Source organism: Mobula birostris, chromosome 12, assembly GCF_030028105.1.
Source record: "Mobula birostris isolate sMobBir1 chromosome 12, sMobBir1.hap1, whole genome shotgun sequence".
Lineage (NCBI taxonomy): Eukaryota > Metazoa > Chordata > Chondrichthyes > Myliobatiformes > Myliobatidae > Mobula > Mobula birostris.
Genome location: NC_092381.1, coordinates 114647851 through 114667435, shown reverse-complemented (window position 1 = coordinate 114667435; position 19585 = coordinate 114647851). Strand labels below are relative to the sequence as shown.

Genomic DNA, 19585 nt, shown 5'->3' with positions numbered 1-19585 from the left:
TGAACTGACTCCACACTGTGATCTACGACCATCACACAGCACTGAACTGACTCCGCACTGTGATCTACAACCATCGCACAGCGCTGAACTGACTCCGCACTGTGATCTATGACCATCGCACAGCGCTGAACTGACTCTGAGGCTGTGATCTACAATCATCGCACAGCGCTGAACTGACTCCACACTGTGATCTACAACCATCGCACAGTGCTGAACTGACTCTGCGGCTGTGATCTACGACCATCACACAGCGCTGAACTGACTCCGCACTGTGATCTACAGCCATTGCACGGCGCTGAATTGACTGTGCACTGTGATCTCCGACCATCGCACTGCGCTGAACTGACTCCGCACTGTGATCTACGACCATCACACAGCGTTGAACTGACTCTGCAGTGTGATCTACAACCAGTGCACGGCGCTGAACTGACTGCGGCTGTGTTCTACAACTATCGCACAGCGCTGAACTCACTCCGGACTGTGATCTATGACCATCGCACAGAGCTGAACTGACTCCGCACTGTGATCTACGACCATCGCACAGCGCTGAACTGACTCCGCACTGTGATCTACAACCATTGCACGGCGCCGAATTGACTCTGCACTGTGATCTCCGACCATCGCACAGCGCTGAACTGACTCCGCACTGTGATCTACGACCATCGTACAGAGCTGAACTGAAATCGCACTGTGATCTACGACCATCGCAGAACGCTGAACTGACTCTGCGGCTGCGATCTACGACCATCGCAGAGCGCTGAACTGACTCTGCGGCTGCAATCTAGAACTACCGCACGGCGCTGAACTGACTCCGCACTATGATCTACGACCATCGCATGGCGCTGAACTGACTTCGCACTGTGATCTGCGACCATCGCACAGCGCTGAACTGACTCCGCACTGTGATCTGCGACCATCGCACAGCGCTGAACTGACTCGGCAATGTGATCGATGACCATCGCACAGGGCTGAACTGACTCCCCACTGTGATCTACAACCATCGCACAGCGCTGAACTTACTCTGCACTGTGATCTACAACCATCGCAGAGCGCTAAATGACTCGCACTGTGATGTACGACCATCGCACAGCGCTGAACTGAATCCGCACTGTGTTCTGCGACCATCGCAAAGCGCTGAACTGAATCCGCCATGTGATCGATGACCATCGCACAGCGCTGAACTGACTCCCCACTGTGATCTATGACCATCGCACAGCGCTGAACTGAATCCGCACTGTGATCTGCGTCCATCGCACAGCGCTGAACTGACTCCGCAATGTGATCGATGACCATCGCACAGGGCTGAACTGACTCCCGACTGTGATCTACAACCATCGCACAGCGCTGAACTTACTCCGCACTGTGATCTACAACCATCGCACAGCGCTGATCTGACTCCGCACTGTGATCTACAACCTTCGCTCAACGCTGAACTGATTCCCACTGTGATGCACGACCATCGCACAGCGCTGAACTGACTCTGCGGCTGTGATCTACAACCATCGTACGGCGCTGAACTGACTCCGCACTATCATCTACGACCATCGCACAGCGCTGAACTGACTACACACTGTGATCTACGACCATCGCACAGCGCTGAACTTTCTACATACTGTGATCTACATACATCGCACAGCGCTGAACTGCCTACACACTGTGATCTACGGCCATCGCACAGCGCTGAACTGACTCTGCACTGTGATCTGCGACCATCGTATAGCGCTGAACTGACTCCGCTCTGTGACCATCACACAGCGCTGAACTGACTCCGCACTGTGATCTACAACCATCGCACAGCGCTGAACTGACTCCGCACTGTGATCTATGACCATCGCACAGCGCTGAACTGACTCTGAGGCTGTGATCTACAATCATCGCACAGCGCTGAACTGACTCCACACTGTGATCTGCAAGCATCGCACAGCGCTGAACTGACTCTGCGACTGTGATCTACAACCATCGCACAGCGCTGAACTGACTCTGCAGCTGTGATCTACAACCATCGCACAGCGTTGAACTGACTCCACACTGTGATCTACAACCATCGCACAGCGCTGAACTGACTCCGCACTGTGATCTACAACCATCGCACAGCGTCCAACTGACTCCGCGGCTGTGGCCTGCGACCATCGCGCATCGCTGAATTGACTGCGGCTTTGATCTACAACCATTGCACAGTGCTGAACTGACTCTGCAACTGTGATCTAAAGCCATCCACAGCGCTGAACTGACTCCACACTGTGATCTATGACCATCACACAGCACTGAACTGACTCCGCACTGTGATCTACAACCATCGCACAGCGCTGAACTGACTCCGCACTGTGATCTATGACCATCGCACAGCGCTGAACTGACTCTGAGGCTGTGATCTACAATCATCGCACAGCGCTGAACTGACTCCACACTGTGATCTGCAAGCATCGCACAGCGCTGAACTGACTCTGCGACTGTGATCTACAACCATCGCACAGCGCTGAACTGACTCTGCAGCTGTGATCTACAACCATCGCACAGCGTTGAACTGACTCCACACTGTGATCTACAACCATCGCACAGCGCTGAACTGACTCCGCACTGTGATCTACAACCATCGCACAGCGTCCAACTGACTCCGCGGCTGTGGCCTGCGACCATCGCGCATCGCTGAATTGACTGCGGCTTTGATCTACAACCATTGCACAGTGCTGAACTGACTCTGCAACTGTGATCTAAAGCCATCCACAGCGCTGAACTGACTCCACACTGTGATCTACGACCATCACACAGCACTGAACTGACTCCGCACTGTGATCTACAGCCATTGCACGGCGCTGAATTGACTGTGCACTGTGATCTCCGACCATCGCACTGCGCTGAACTGACTCCGCACTGTGATCTACGACCATCACACAGCGTTGAACTGACTCTGCACTGTGATCTACAACCAGTGCACGGCGCTGAACTGACTGCGGCTGTTTTCTACAACTATCGCACAGCGCTGAACTCACTCCGGACTGTGATCTACGACCATCGCACAGCGCTGAACTGACTCCGCACTGTGATCTACGACCATCGCACAGCGCTGAACTGACTCCGCACTGTGATCTACAACCATTGCACGGCGCTGAATTGACTCTGCACTGTGATCTACGACCATCGCACAGCGCTGAACTGGCTCCGCACTGTGATCTACAACCATTGCACGGCGCTGAACTGACTCCGCACTGTGAACTACGACCATCGTACAGAGCTGAACTGACATCGCACTGTGATCTACGACCATCGCAGAGCGCTGAACTGACTCTGCGGCTGCGATCTACGACCATCGCAGAGCGCTGAACTGACTCTGCGGCTGCGATCTAAAACCATCGCACGGCACTGAACTGACTCCGCACTATGATCTACGACCATCGCACGGCACTGAACTGACTCCGCACTATGATCTACGACCATCGCACGGCGCTGAACTGACTTCGCACTGTGATCTGTGACCATCGCACAGCTCTGAACTGACTCCGCACTGTGATCTGCGACCATCGCACAGCGCTGAACTGACTCGGCAATGTGATCGATGACCATCGCACAGGGCTGAACTGACTCCCCACTGTGATCTACAACCATCGCACAGCGCTGAACTTACTCCGCACTGTGATCTACAACCATCGCAGAGCGCTAAATGACTCGCACTGTGATGTACGACCATCGCACAGCGCTGAACTGACTCCGCGGCTGTGATCTACAACCATCGCACAGGGCTGAACTGACTCCCCACTGTGATCTACAACCATCGCACAGCACTGAACTTACTCCGCACTGTGATCTACAATCATCGCAGAGCGCTAAATGACTCGCACTGTGATGTACGACCATCGCACAGCGCTGAACTGACTCCGCGGCTGTGATCTACAACCATCGCACAGCGCTGAACTGACTCCGCGCTGTGATCTACAACCATCGCACAGCGTTGAACTGACTCCACACTGTGATCTACAACCATCGCACAGCGCTGAACTGACTCCGCACTGTGATCTACAACCATCGCACAGCGTCCAACTGACTCCGCGGCTGTGGCCTGCGACCATCGCGCATCGCTGAATTGACTGCGGCTTTGATCTACAACCATTGCACAGTGCTGAACTGACTCTGCAACTGTGATCTAAAGCCATCCACAGCGCTGAACTGACTCCACACTGTGATCTACGACCATCACACAGCACTGAACTGACTCCGCACTGTGATCTACAACCATCGCACAGCGCTGAACTGACTCCGCACTGTGATCTATGACCATCGCACAGCGCTGAACTGACTCTGAGGCTGTGATCTACAATCATCGCACAGCGCTGAACTGACTCCACACTGTGATCTGCAAGCATCGCACAGCGCTGAACTGACTCTGCGACTGTGATCTACAACCATCGCACAGCGCTGAACTGACTCTGCAGCTGTGATCTACAACCATCGCACAGCGTTGAACTGACTCCACACTGTGATCTACAACCATCGCACAGCGCTGAACTGACTCCGCACTGTGATCTACAACCATCGCACAGCGTCCAACTGACTCCGCGGCTGTGGCCTGCGACCATCGCGCATCGCTGAATTGACTGCGGCTTTGATCTACAACCATTGCACAGTGCTGAACTGACTCTGCAACTGTGATCTAAAGCCATCCACAGCGCTGAACTGACTCCACACTGTGATCTACGACCATCACACAGCACTGAACTGATTCCGCACTGTGATCTACAGCCATTGCACGGCGCTGAATTGACTGTGCACTGTGATCTCCGACCATCGCACTGCGCTGAACTGACTCCGCACTGTGATCTACGACCATCACACAGCGTTGAACTGACTCTGCACTGTGATCTACAACCAGTGCACGGCGCTGAACTGACTGCGGCTGTGTTCTACAACTATCGCACTGCGCTGAACTGACTCCGCACTGTGATCTACGACCATCACACAGCGTTGAACTGACTCTGCACTGTGATCTACAACCAGTGCACGGCGCTGAACTGACTGCGGCTGTTTTCTACAACTATCGCACAGCGCTGAACTCACTCCGGACTGTGATCTACGACCATCGCACAGCGCTGAACTGACTCCGCACTGTGATCTACAACCATTGCACGGCGCTGAATTGACTCTGCACTGTGATCTATGACCATCGCACAGAGCTGAACTGACTCCGCACTGTGAACTACGACCATCGTACAGAGCTGAACTGACATCGCACTGTGATCTACGACCATCGCACAGCGCTGAACTGACTCCGCACTGTGAACTACGACCATCGTACAGAGCTGAACTGACATCGCACTGTGATCTACGACCATCGCAGAGCGCTGAACTGACTCTGCGGCTGCGATCTACGACCATCGCAGAGCGCTGAACTGACTCTGCGGCTGCGATCTAAAACCATCGCACGGCACTGAACTGACTCCGCACTATGATCTACGACCATCGCACGGCGCTGAACTGACTTCGCACTGTGATCTGTGACCATCGCACAGCTCTGAACTGACTCCGCACTGTGATCTGCGACCATCGCACAGCGCTGAACTGACTCGGCAATGTGATCGATGACCATCGCACAGGGCTGAACTGACTCCCCACTGTGATCTACAACCATCGCACAGCGCTGAACTTACTCTGCACTGTGATCTACAACCATCGCAGAGCGCTAAATGACTCGCACTGTGATGTACGACCATCGCACAGCGCTGAACTGACTCCGCGGCTGTGATCTACAACCATCGCACAGGGCTGAACTGACTCCCCACTGTGATCTACAACCATCGCACAGCACTGAACTTACTCCGCACTGTGATCTACAATCATCGCAGAGCGCTAAATGACTCGCACTGTGATGTACGACCATCGCACAGCGCTGAACTGACTCCGCGGCTGTGATCTACAACCATCGCACAGCGCTGAACTGACTCCGCGCTGTGGCCTGCGACCATCGCGCATTGCTGAACTGACTGCGGCTGTGATCTACAACCATCGCACAGCGCTGAACTGACACCGCACTGTGATCTACTACCATCGCACAGCGCTGAACTGACTCCGCACTGTGATCTACGAGCATCGCACAGCGCTGAACTGACTCCGCACTGTGATCTGCGACCATCGCACAGCGCTGAACTGAATCCGCACTGTGTTCTGCGACCATCGCACAGCGCTGAACTGACTCCGCACTGTGATCGATGACCATCGCACAGCGCTGAACTGACTCCCCACTGTGATCTATGACCATCGCACAGCACTGAACTGACTCCCCACTGTGATCTATGACCATCGCACAGCGCTGAACTGAATCCGCACTGTGATCTGCGTCCATCGCACAGCGCTGAACTGACTCCGCAATGTGATCGATGACCATCGCACAGGGCTGAACTGACTCCCCACTGTGATCTACAACCATCACACAGCGCTGAACTTACTCCGCACTGTGATCTACAACCATCGCACAGCGCTGATCTGACTCCGCACTGTGATCTACAACCATCACACAGCGCTGAACTGACTCCGCACTGTGATCTACAACCATCGCACAGCGCTGATCTGACTCCGCACTGTGATCTACAACCATCACACAATGCTGAACTTTCTACATACTGTGATCTACATACATCACACAGCGCTGAACTGACTCCGCACTGTGATCTACAACCTTCGCTCAACGCTGAACTGATTCCCAGTGTGATGTACGACCATCGCATAGCGCTGAACTGACTCTGCGGCTGTGATCTACAACCATCGTACAGCGCTGAACTGACTCTGCACTATGATCTACGACCATCGCACAGCGCTGAACTGACTACACACTGTGATCTACGACCATCGCACAGCGCTGAACTTTCTACATACTGTGATCTACATACATCACACAGCGCTGAACTGACTCCGCACTGTGATCTAGAACCATTGCACAGCGCTGAACTGACTACACACTGTGATCTACGGCCATCGCACAGCGCTGAACTGACTCTGCACTGTGATCTGCGACCATTGTATAGCGCTGAACTGACTCCGCTCTGTGACCATCACACAGTGCTGAACTGACTCTGCACTGTGATCTACAACCATCGCACAGCGCTGAACTGACTACACACTGTGATCTACATACATCGCACAGCGCTGAACTGACTCCGCACTGTGATCGATGACCATCGCACAGCGCTGAACTGAATCCGCACTGTGATCTGCGACCATCGCACAGCGCTGAACTGACTACACACTGTGATCTACAACCATCGCACAGCGCTGAACTGACTCCCCACTGTGATCTACGACCATCGCACAACGCTGAACTGACTCCGCACTGTGATCTATGACCATCGCACAGCGCTGAACTGACTCTGAGGCTGTGGTCTACAACCATCGCACAGCGCTGAACTGACTCTGAGGCTGTGGTCTACAACCATCGCACAGCGCTGAACTGACTCCACACTGTGATCTGCAAGCATCGCACAGCACTGAACTGACTCTGCGGCTGTGATCTACGACCATCGCACAGCGCTGAACTGACTCCGCAATGTGATCGATGACCATCGCACAGGGCTGAACTGACTCCCCACTGTGATCTACAGCCATCGTACAGCACTGAACTTACTCCGCACTGTGATCTACAACCATCGCACAGCGCTGAACTGACTACACACTGTGATCTACATACATCGCACAGCGCTGAACTGACTCCGTACTGTGATCTACAACCATTGCACAGCGCTGAACTGACTCCGCACTGTGATCGATGACCATCGCACAGCACTGAACTGACTCCCCACTGTGATCTATGACCATCGCACAGCGCTGAACTGAATCCGCACTGTGATCTGCGACCATCGCACAGCGCTGAACTGACTCCGTGGCTGTGATCTGCGAACATCCTGCTCCTGGACCCACTTCACTTGTCTCAGTGGCTCTGAGGCTGTGGACTCAATTTCTGGGATCTGCGGTTAATGTTATTTGTTTATTTTTTTATTGTTGTACAAGGTATTCTTTTTTTCAAACACATGGGGCGTTTGATGGTCTTGTTTCTCAGGTTTTTATCTTTAAAGGGGTCCTATTGTGTTTCGTTGGTTTGTGGCTGCCTGCAAGGAGACAAATCTTACGGTTGTTTTGAGTATACTTGCTTAGATAATAAATGTACTTTGAACTTTGACATATAGTAGGGTACAGGTATAATGACGTTTGCTTGTAGCAGCATCTCAGGCACGTAGGTTCAGCCAAGCATCTTCTATGTTATAAGACTATAGAATAGATCTCTTTACAACAAGATAGACTTGACCTTTCCATCTTATGTCTGCGCTTTCTCAGTAACTGTATTTATTTTGCATTCAGTTGTTTATTGATGAAATTTTATACGTATAGCTAGAGTGCCTAAGACTTTTGCACAGTACTGTATTTGTCAATGTGCAGCGGAGAGTGAGTTTGTAAATCTGGTGGGTGCGAAGGACGTTGGGAATGGTGGAGGGCCGTGGGTAGGGCGTGGGACAGGTGGCAGAGAGGGAGTGCCAGGGCAAGAGGAAAGGGTGGTGTGGGTGTAGACACAGCTGGCCCTGAGACACCAGGCAGGGTCATTTAATTCCAAACAATCGATCATTACAAAATGTCTCTCTGGTGCTTCCTGCTCCCTCCCCTCTCCCTTCCCCTTTTCCCAACCATAATTCAGCAACTACTGCATAATTAGAGACAGGAAAAAGGCAAATCGAGATATGCGTGCTCAGAAAGGAAAACCGAGGTGAATCAATGTCAGGGCAAGAAGTGGTCCATGGCGTTTTGTACTGAAGTAGCCTTAAGGTCATGCCGGTTGGAGAAGAACCTGGCGGTTCAAGGGAAGCAGCTGTTCCTGAACTTGGTGGTGGGGGGCTTCAGGCTTCGGTACCTCCTGCAGACACCGGTCCTCCAGGTTCGGGAGTTCAGCTCAGGGCTGACGACCCTGACTGGTAAAACAAAACTGTTTCGGAAACAGCAATGAAGCATTCTTCTATAACTGAGTGTGACGGTATTCCTGAGTCTCCGCCCGGGACTTGTGTGACTGACAGAGGCGAAAACCCAGATGAAGCCCTGAACACCTCCAGAGGTGGAAGATCTTCGTTGCTGCCCTAAACTCCAGCATGCAAAACAGGCAAAAGAAAGAGAGAGAGAGATCCAGATTTCCAACATCTGTAGAATCTCTTGTGTAGTAATTTCAAAACCAGCTGTAAAGTAGCCCGTTGCCTGCAGGGACAACAATGTTATCTAGAAATCCATCTCCCATGTATTACCAGAGGAATCCAGCCAGTCAGGCGGCATCTATACAGGGGACTGGACAGTCGGCGTATTGGCCGAAGCTCTTCTTCAGGACCGATCAAAATTTCTTGAGCTCCTGTCCATTGCCTTTGCACTGTCAGTAATAAATTGGTTGTATTTAGTTTATTGCCCCTGGCATCAGATTTATGAATGGACAATGAACGACGAGATCAGTGAGAAATAGGCTCACGCCCTGACTCCAGCTTGTTGGCCTCCAGACAAAACACTCTGTCTCAAAATTCACCAAGCTCCCTCACAGACAGCAAGGTGCCAGATTCCTCAATCCTCCCAAGAAATCACCATTCCAATGTAAATTGCATGTTCCAATAACAGCAGAATAATTTTTGAAAGAAGAAGCAAAAGCAGTAGTTTGGTGGACTGCCTTTGGTTGTGTTGTTTGCTGGCCACCTTCTTCATGTGCAACTGTAGGAATTTGACAGAGTTGCATGCTGGATTTCCTCAAGCGTCTAAGAAGGCAAAGGCTTTGGCAAAGATGTTGCCTCATCTGCTGGGTGATTCCAGCATTTTCTCACTGATGCTGCTCGACCTGCTGAGTTCCTCCAACGATCATTTCTAACCCCATATTCCAGCTTCCACAGTCTTCCCTGTGGACCTGGGTGACTTCTTACTGTTCGTCCACAGAACAGTTTAATGTCATATCTGGTTTTCTTTCTTTTCAAGGTGGCCGGGGTTCTGTCGCGGTCTGTGACGTCCAGTTGCAGCTCGGACTGCTGTTCCTCGCGGACAGCGGGTTTGCACTCTCAGAACATGCGGAGCGGCCTGGCGTTTTGACGTCTCCAGCTGCACCCCTGAAGAGCGGCCCTGTGGACAAACCGATTCCTCGCCGATGTCGCCAACTGAAACATCGCGGGACAGTGAAACGTCAAGACAGCAGGTATCTGTCAGAGGCTGAGTCTCTCTCTCTCTCTCCCTCCCCTCTGGTCTGCTTGCATGGTGGGTGGGGGAGGAATGATGCTTTCTGCTCGAACGGGGGGAGGAGGGGTAGGATTGATGCTTTGCTGTTGCTTATGGGTGAGAAGGGGTGGGGGACTTTGGGGTTCTGACGTTTTCGGTAATTCATTCTTCGGATTTTGTCTGGTGGATGTCTGTGAAGAGTAGGAATTGCAGGGTGTATACTGTAAACATTCTCCGATATTAAATGCAACCACTGAAGCATTTTGATTTAATTTCAGGTTTGGTATCAACGCACATTGTGCTGGAGAAGTTCGGCGAGTTAAGGGAAGAAAGGAACCGCCGACGTTGCACCGGGATCACGAATGTTTGATTTTATTTTCTGTTTAGAATCCAGTTTGGGTTTTGGTTTAATCTGGTCCGTTTCGAGTTGGGGAGGCAGAGAGTCTTGTCCGGGATTTCTGCCGGCCGCGCTGGCAACTGCGTCACCCCGGACTGTGTCACGTGCTCGGCGCAGGGGATTCCCCCGCCTGGCGGCCAATCAGCGCGCGCGCCTCGGCTGGGAATTTCCAGCAAAGTATCAAAAAAAAGGAACTGAGCACGGTGGGGGAGACGCAGTGGCGAGCTGGGGAGACAGCGGCGGTATGAAGAGCAGAGAGCAGGAGCAGCTCCCGGGGCCCCCCTGCCCCTCAGGTGGGTGGCAGCCGAAATCCCGAGCCCCACACCCCGTCTGAGTGTCCCCGCTACATGTGCGTCCTTCACTCCCTGTGTGTGTGTCGCCCAGGGCTGCCCGTTTCCCTCCTTGTCATACGGTCACGCACCGACCTACCCCCCTCCCCAGCCTCCCGGCCCTCTCGCTCGATGTCGTGGTCACCCAACCACCTTCCGACGCGTCACTCGCCTGCCCAGCCCTTTACCCCTGACGACTGTAAGTGTGTCCAGTTATCGGTCACACCCCCCCCCCCCCACCGGGCCGCCTCCCAGTGTCAGTTCACCACCACCCACCTCCCGCCCGGGCCGCCTCCTAGTGTCAGATCATCTCCCCCCACCCTCCCCTCCAGCCTCCCAGTGTCAGATCATCTCCCCACCTCCTGGGCCGACTCCCGGTGTCAGTTCACCACCACCCACCTCCCACCCGGGCCGCCTCCCAGTGTCAGATCATCTCCCCCTCCCCTCCCGCCTCCCAGTGTCAGATCATCTCTTCTCCCCCTCCCGGGCCGCCTCCCAGTGTCAGATCATCTTCCCCCTCCCCTCCCCTCCCCTCCCCTCCCCTCCCCTCCCTGTATAGCTCATCTCCTTCTGCTCCTGGCCGTCTGCCCGTATCACCCGCGCCTCCTTTCCCAGTTTTCCGCCTTTATTCGTGCCCATCCCGCCTTCGCCCCTTGTTACAGTCTAGCCCCGTGACACCTCTCCCCTGCTGGTTTAAGCTCATCCCCGTCTGTCTGAATACATCCTACCAGCCTTCCTCGCGTCCTACCCTCTTTCCTCCTTGACTGTCTGCCTTTCTCTCTGTTCCTCCTGCGCCTGTGACTAACTGACAGTCTTCCCCCAAACTCTGTACCCGTATGGGGGTGAGAGAGGGAGCGGATGGGGGTCTGCCGCTTTCAAACCCCTGAAACAGGCCTTGTAACCTCAATGAGAAACGCAGAGTGCTTCATAACAGTGAGGCGTGGGACGGCATGGAAGGTGTTGCTGGGGATCTGCAGTGCTGGAGGCTTCCCTAACTCTAACAAAAACCAAAGTGGATGCTTGTATTTATAGATCTGAGAGCAGATAAATTTAAAGATGTGTGAGGCAAATTGTTTTGGGAGGGGTGTGGGCCTGAAATAGCTTGGAGTATTTTGTAGTATACATTCCAGTAAACAAATCCCCCCACCCCACCCCGTCCTCTATTCCCCACTCTGAGCTTTCATTTTTTTCTCAACTGCCTATTACTTCCCCCTGGGACCCCTCCTCCTTCCCCCTCTCCTATGGTCCACTCTCCTCTCCTATCAGACTCCTTCCTCTCCAGCCCTTTATTCTTCATGCCCACCTGGCTTCACCTTTCACCTTCAAGATAGCCTCCTTCCCCTCCACATCCCACTTTTTTTATTCTGGCATCTTCCCACTTCCTTTCCAGTCCTGAAGAAGGGTCTCTGTCCAAATCATCGACTGTTTATTCTTTTCTATAGTCGCTGCCTGACGTGCTGAGTTCCTCCGGCATTTTGTGTGTGTTACTCTGACTATCGACACTGTCTGACCTGCTGAGTTCCTCCAGCATTTTGTGTGTGTTACTCTGACCATCGACACTGTCTGACCCGCTGAGTTCCTCCAGCATTTTGTGTGTGTTGTTCTGACCTCAGACAATGTCTGACCTGCTGAGTTCCTCCAGCATTTTGTGTGTGTTACTCTGGCCATCGACACTGTCTGACCCGCTGAGTTCCTCCAGCATTTTGTGTGTGTTACTCTGACCATCGACACTGTCTGACCTGCTGAGTTCCTCCAGCATTTTGTGTGTGTTACTCTGACCATCGACACTGTCTGACCCGCTGAGTTCCTCCAGCATTTTGTGTGTGTTACTCTGACCATCGACACTGTCTGACCCGCTGAGTTCCTCCAGCATTTTGTGTGTGTTACTCTGACCATCGACACTGTCTGACCCGCTGAGTTCCTCCAGCATTTTGTGTGTGTTACTCTGACCATCGACACTGTCTGACCCGCTGAGTTCCTCCAGCATTTTGTGTGTGTTACTCTGACCATCGACACTGTCTGACCCGCTGAGTTCCTCCAGCATTTTGTGTGTGTTACTCTGACCATCGACACTGTCTGACCTGCTGAGTTCCTCCAGCATTTTGTGTGTGTTACTCTGACCATCGACACTGTCTGACCTGCTGAGTTCCTCCAGCATTTTGTGTGTGTTACTCTGACCATCGACACTGTCTGACCTGCTGAGTTCCTCCAGCATTTTGTGTGTGTTACTCTGACCATCGACACTGTCTGACCCGCTGAGTTCCTCCAGCAGTTTGTGTGTGTTGCTTGGGAGTATTCAATTCAGCATTCAGTTCTGTGTTCGGTTCTGGTTGTTTCATTATAGGAAGGATGTAGAAGCATTTAGAGAAGGTGCAGAGGAGACTTACCAGGATGCTGCTGGGATTGGAGGTCGTATCTTATGAGGATAGGTTGAATGAGCTGGGGCTTTTCTCTTTGGAGTGAATGAGGATGAGAAGTGACTTGATAAAGGTGCACCAGATGATAAGAAACACCGATCGAGTGGACAGCCAGAGACTTTTCCCCAGGGTGCAAATGGCTGATAGGAGGGGCATAATTTTAAGGTGACTGGAGAGAAGTATTGGGGGGGAAGGGGATGTCTACACGGAAAGGGGTGGGTGCATGGAATGCACTGCTGGGGTGCTGGTATTGCCAGATACATTAGGGATATTTAAGATAGGCACATGGATGACAGAAAAATGGAGGGGAGGGTTAGATTGATCTTGGAATAGGTTAAAAGGTTGGCACAACATTGTGGGCCGAAGGGCCTGTCCTGTGTTATGATGCCGACTGCATGCTGCCTGACCCGTTGAGTTCCTTCAGCTGCTCAAGCATCCCACATGTGGTATCGTGGCCATCCCAGATGTGATGGGCGAATGGCCTGCGCTCTGCTCTTGTAAATTCTACCTGAGGATTTTTGAGCGATGGCCACGCGCAGGCTCCCTCAGGGGAGGGGAGGAAGCTACCCGAGCCTGCCGTTGCCTTGGCAACCAATGTCTTCACAGTTTGAGTCATTTGATTTTGTCCAGGACAGCTGCTGCTCCTGAGCTGGGAGACCGGGAAAAGGCAGGAGGCAAAGGTTCCCCAGGATCTTACTGACGTTCTTCCGTCCTTTCCTGTCAGATTCTGTCTTTAGCCCCTTCCCCCTTCTACCTGTCAACTCCCAGCTTCTTACTTCACTCAGCCCCAGCCCACCCACCTTCCCTCTCTCTCCTGATGTCACCTGTCGCATGGCAGTTTGTACTCCGTCGCCACCCCAGCTTTTTATCCTGGCTTCCGCTCCCTTCCTTTCCAGTCCCGGTCCAAGTCCTCAGTATCTGCAGAAGCTCCCTCCTATCCTTCTGCATTAAGACTACAGCCATCGTCTGCTGTGAGCAAGTTGAACGTGAGGTGTGGTGTGATTACTGGATTGGGTCAGGCATTTCCTGTTCATGTTTAAACGGACCCAGGCATCACTCCTAGTCTCTGCTTCAGCTATGACTTGCCACTGTTGTTGATTGTAAGCCTTGCTGTCATGCAGGGCTTCATGTCCTGGGTTCTGTGGTAGGTGTCCATGGCATTAAAAAGGGTTGGGAGACCTGCCCTGACGGAGGGGCGTCACGGTGGCGTAGCGGTTAGGGAGCCCAGTGATCACCGATCGGGATTCTGATCCAGCCTTTGAGGAGTTTGGATGTTCTCCCGTGACCCCGTGGTGTGTGGGTTTCTTCCTGGTGTTGTGGGTTAGGGTTAGTAAGTCGTGGGCATGCTGTGTTGGTGCTGAAACTGTGGCGATACTTGTGGGCTGCCCTCAGGACAATCTTCGGACTGTGTTGGTTCTTGACACGAGCACTGTTTGGATGTATGTGCGGTGGGGCGGCACCGTATTATGGTGGCCAACACAACGCAGTACAGTGCTGGCATTGCCTGGAAAGAGTTTGTAAGTTCTCCCCATCACCACGTGGGTTTCTTCCCAATGTCCAAAGACCTACCAGTGGGTCGTTGTAAATTGTCCCACGATTAAGCTAGCGTTAAATCGGGGGGTTGCTGGGCAGCGTGGCTCGAAGGCCAAGAGTGTCTCACTGTCCTCACTGTGTCTCAGTAAATCAATTCAGCTGATCCGGAATCACTGTACCTGTTGATGAGTAGGTGGGTCAGTTGGATAGATCTAACCACATCAAGGCCTGTTTTTAAAAGTTGGTTTCTGTAATAAAATACTACAAGAGTGTAATTTGAATGCAATGCATGTGCAAGCCAATGCTGTCTTCTCACTGCTGCCATCAGGAAGAAGGTACAGGAACCTCAGGACCCACACCACAAGGTTCAGGAACAGTTATTACCCCTCGACTATCAGGCTCCTGAACCAGAGGGGATAACTTCACTCACCCTAAACAGTGTGCAAAAGGCAACAAGCTGTGCAAATATAAAAAGACAGAAATAATAATAATACGTAAATCCTGAGATTGATTTTCTTGCAGGCATACTCAATAAATCTACAATAGAATCAATGAACGACTGCTCCAACTCAGACGCTCAGCCAGTGTGCAGAAGACAAACTTCAGATACAAAAGGAAAGAAATAAAAATAAATAAGCAATGAATATCAAGAACATGAGCTGAACTGTCCTTGAAAGTGAGCCTTCAGGTTGTGGGTACGTTTCAATGGTGGGGTGAGTGAAGTTACCCACACTGGTTCAGGAGCCTGATGGTTGTGGGGTAATAACTGTTCCTGAACCTGGTGGTGTGGGACCTGAGGCTCATTGTGGTGAGTGAAGTTATCCACACTGGTTCAGGAGCCTGACGGTTGTGGGTAATAACTGTTCCTGAACCTGGTGGTGTGGGACCTGAGGCTCCTGTACCTTCTTCCTAGTGGCAGCAGCGAGACAGAGTATGGCCTGGGTGGTTGGGATCCTTGATGACAACACTCCATGTAGATGTGCTCAATGGAAGGGAGAGCTTTACCTGTGATGGACTGGGCCGTATCAACTATTTTGTAGCATTTTCTATTCAAGGGCATCGGTGTTTCCATACCAGGCTGTGATGCAGCCTGTCAATATACTCTCCACCACTCATCTATAGAAGTTTGTCAAACTTTTAGATGTGTAAATTCTCTGCATGCTCCTAAGGAAGTAGAGTCACTCCTGTGCATTCTGTGTAATTGCACTTAAGTGTTGGGTCAAGGTCAGGTCCTCTGAAATAATAACACAGAGGAATTTAAAGTTGCTGATTCTCTCTACCTCTGATCCTCTGAGGACTGACTCATGGACCTCTGGAATGATGTACAGGAATCTCAGGATTCACACCATCAGGTTCAGGAACAGTTATTATCTCTCAGCCACCAGGAGCCCAAGCCAGTGTAGATAACTTCACTCACCACAAAACTGAACTGTTCCCACAACCTACAGACTCACTTCAATGGACTCTTCATCTCGTGTTCTCCACATTTAATGCTTTTTTCATATTTTGCACAATTTGTTGTCTTTTGTACTTTGGATATTTGTCCATCTTGTGTGCAGTTTTTCTTTGATACTATCGTGTTCCTTTGTATTTACTGTGAATGCCTCAGGAAAATGAATCTCAGGTTTGTGTATAGTGACATATATGTGTACTCTGATAAATTTACTTTGAACTTCTGAGTTTTGAGCTGAGCAATGTCACTGGTACGTAATACAATCCGAAATAAAAACAAAGCACAGGAAGTAATCAGCAAGATTGAGAGGGAAACAGTGTTGATATTACAAACTTGATACACCAACACTGTTCTGTTCTTTCTGTCACTCCTTGAGCTACTCCTGTTAGTTCTGCTATGATTAGGATTTCCTATTGCTGTAAGAAAGAGGCATCAATCAGGTGGGCGGCGAGAGGCTTTTCCCCAGGGCAGAAATGGCTCATATGAGGGGGCACAAGGTGTTTAGAGGAAAGAATGGGGGGGGGGGATGTCAGAGTAGACTTTTTGTACTGAGCGTTTGGTGTGGAACACACTGCCGTAAATGTTGGTTGGAGGCAGATACATTCATAATCATAAGCATTATGTTCTGTGTTGTATGATGTGTGTGATTCTGGTCTATATGACCATGATTGTTCTGGGCAAATTTTTCGACAGAAATGGTTTGGTCTGCCATTGCCTTCGGGGCAATATCTTTACAAGATGGGTGACCCCGGCCATTATCAATACTCTTCAGAGATTGTCTGCCTAAGTGTCAGTGGTCACATAACCAGGACTTGTGATCTGCACCGGCGGCTGCTCATACGACCATCCACCACCTGCACCCTTGGCTTCACGTGACCCTGATCGGGGGGGGGGGGGGGGGGGGTGATAAGCAGGTGTTACACCTTGCCCGAATGTGACCTGCAGACTAGCGGAGGGAAGGAGCGCCTTACACCTCCTTTGGTAAAGATGCATCTTCACCCCGCCACCCAGCAGATACATTAGGGACATTTATGAGACTCTCAGCTCTTTGATCTCTATCTTCTTATCATCTTGTACACCACTATCAAGTCACTTCTCATCCTCCTTCACTCTAAAAGAAAGCCTCAGCTTGCTCTACCTGTCTTCACAAGACATGCTCTCTAATCCAAGCAACATCCTGGTAAGTCTCCTCTGCACCTTATCGAAAGCTTCCATATCCTTCTTATAATGAGGCGACCAGAACTGAACGCAGTACTCCAAGTGTGGGTTATGCAAAGTTTTATGCTCTATGACACTACCCCATGGCTCTTGAACTCAGTTCTCTGACTAATGAAGGCCAACACATCATGCACCTTCCTAACCACCCTGTCAACTTATACTGCAACTTTGTGGAGATCATAGATCCCTCTGATCCTCATCACTGCCAAGAATCCTCCCGTTGACCTCAGTACTTCAGCATCTTCTCTGTGTTGCTCTTGATTTCCAGCATCTGCCAAATCTCTTGCATCAAACCCTTATCCCGCTGGTTTTAAAAGTTAGCCTCTGTTATAAAGGCTAGAATTATTTGGTAAGCTTCACAAAGTGAGTGTATCACCAACACATTGAGAAAGACAAGGATAGAAGGAAACAAGGCCAAGGCCAATGTCTTCCTCTCCCTCTTGCGTATCGGCATTGGAGGGAAGCCAGGCGTGACAAGGCCCATCTCTCTGGCTGAACCTGTGGGGCAGTTTTGTGCAGGGTTTGCACATCTTGCCTGGGGGCTCTGGGCTTGTGTTGACCCTACTGCTGCTGGGTTTCCATGGGGATCTACCCAACATCTCACCACGTAGCACGCCTCACCTTGCAGTTAAAACTAATCAATAACTATTCCAAAGCACCGTGTGTCACATAATAAATAACCACCAGAGACACTTGTGTTCTGTCATAAGACCATAAGAAGGATGTCCCTTTAGAACGGAGATGAGGAGGAATTTCTTTAGCCAGGTGGTGGTGAATTCATTGCCACAGATGGTTGGCGAGGCTAAGCCATTGGGTATATTTAAGGCAGAGGTTGACAGGTTCTTGATTAGTCAGATGTTAAAGGTTGCGGAGAGAAGGCAGGAGAATGGGTTTCAGAGGGAAGATAAATCAGCCGTGATGGAATGGAGTGCAGACTCAAAAGGCTTGATAGTGCTCGTCTGTCTTGTTGACCAAAAGGTATTTCTGTGCATTCTGAGCATAACAGTGCAGATCAGGGACAGTCTTTCCACCCACGATGTTGTACCACACCAATAAGGTTTGGTACCACCTCACGTTTGAAAGGTTCTTAACTATTCGGGGTGTCAAAGGTTACAGGGGAAGGCAGGAGAATAGGTTTTGAGAAACATGATAAATCATCCAAGATGGAATGGTGGAACATCAATGGACTTAATGATTTAATTCTGCTAATATCACTAATGGCCTTATGGTCTAAGATGTAGAAACGGAATTGGGCCTTTTGGCACGTGGATGAAAGAAAAATGGGGGGGAGGTGGTGCAACATGTGAGTAACTGACATGAATTGCTGGAGGAACTCAGCAGGGCAGTCAGCATCTGTGGAGTGGAATAAGCAGTCAACAGGTCCAGAAGAAGAGCCTCAGCTCAAAACATCGACTGTCTATTCCTCTCCGTAGACGCTGCCTGACCTGCTGAGTTCCTCCAGCACTTTGTGTGTGATGCTCTGGATTGCCAGCACCTGCACAATCTCTGGGTTATGTGGGAGGGAAGAGCTGAATCGGGGGTTCCCAACCTTATACCGTGGACCCCATGTTGGGAACACCTGGGCGACTTAGATGTTGGAGTGGGTTAAAGGGTTGACACAACCTCACTAGCCGAAGGGCTTGTACGGTGCTGTACCCCGCTGTGTCCTGAGTTGGCTCTGCCATTCCACCTTGGCTGGGTTATTTTTCCCCTCACACCATTCTCCTATGTTCCCCTGTAATCCGTGACGTCCTTGCTTGCTAAACCTCTGCTTTAAACTTGCCCAGTCATCATCCCGTTCTGAGCTCAAGGGCTTTGAGGGGAGATCCTCCCTTCGGTAGGCGCATCAAAAGTTCAGGCGTGGACTTAACACTTTTGCCTGGGAGGCACCATATAGTTAAGCGACCACTGAGTTGGGTGTTGGGTGGAGATGCACCTCCATCAAAGGAGGAGTGAGGTGCTCCTTCCCTGCACTAGTCTGCAGGGCACCCCTAGGCAAGGCAAGGTGAAACACCTACCCAGCCCCTCCCGTCCC

The 19585-nt window shown here is 51.3% G+C and overlaps 1 protein-coding gene across 4 annotated transcripts in view; it reads left to right on the top strand.

The window, feature by feature from the left end:
- Positions 1-10739: 10739 nt before the first annotated feature.
- LOC140206216 (transcription factor RelB-like) overlaps positions 10740-19585 on the top strand; it is a 74034-nt gene continuing 65188 nt past the window's right edge. For 2 of the 4 annotated variants that reach the window (XM_072274538.1, XM_072274536.1), the window contains exon 1: positions 10821-10893. Coding sequence is in view for 1 of the 4 variants with exons in the window: in XM_072274535.1 (XP_072130636.1) it covers positions 10845-10893 (49 nt within the window). In the remaining 3 variants the exon portion in view is untranslated. Of the gene's footprint in view, positions 10894-19585 lie in introns of all 4 variants that reach the window. The other 2 variants (XM_072274535.1, XM_072274537.1) reach the window with 2 other exon arrangements.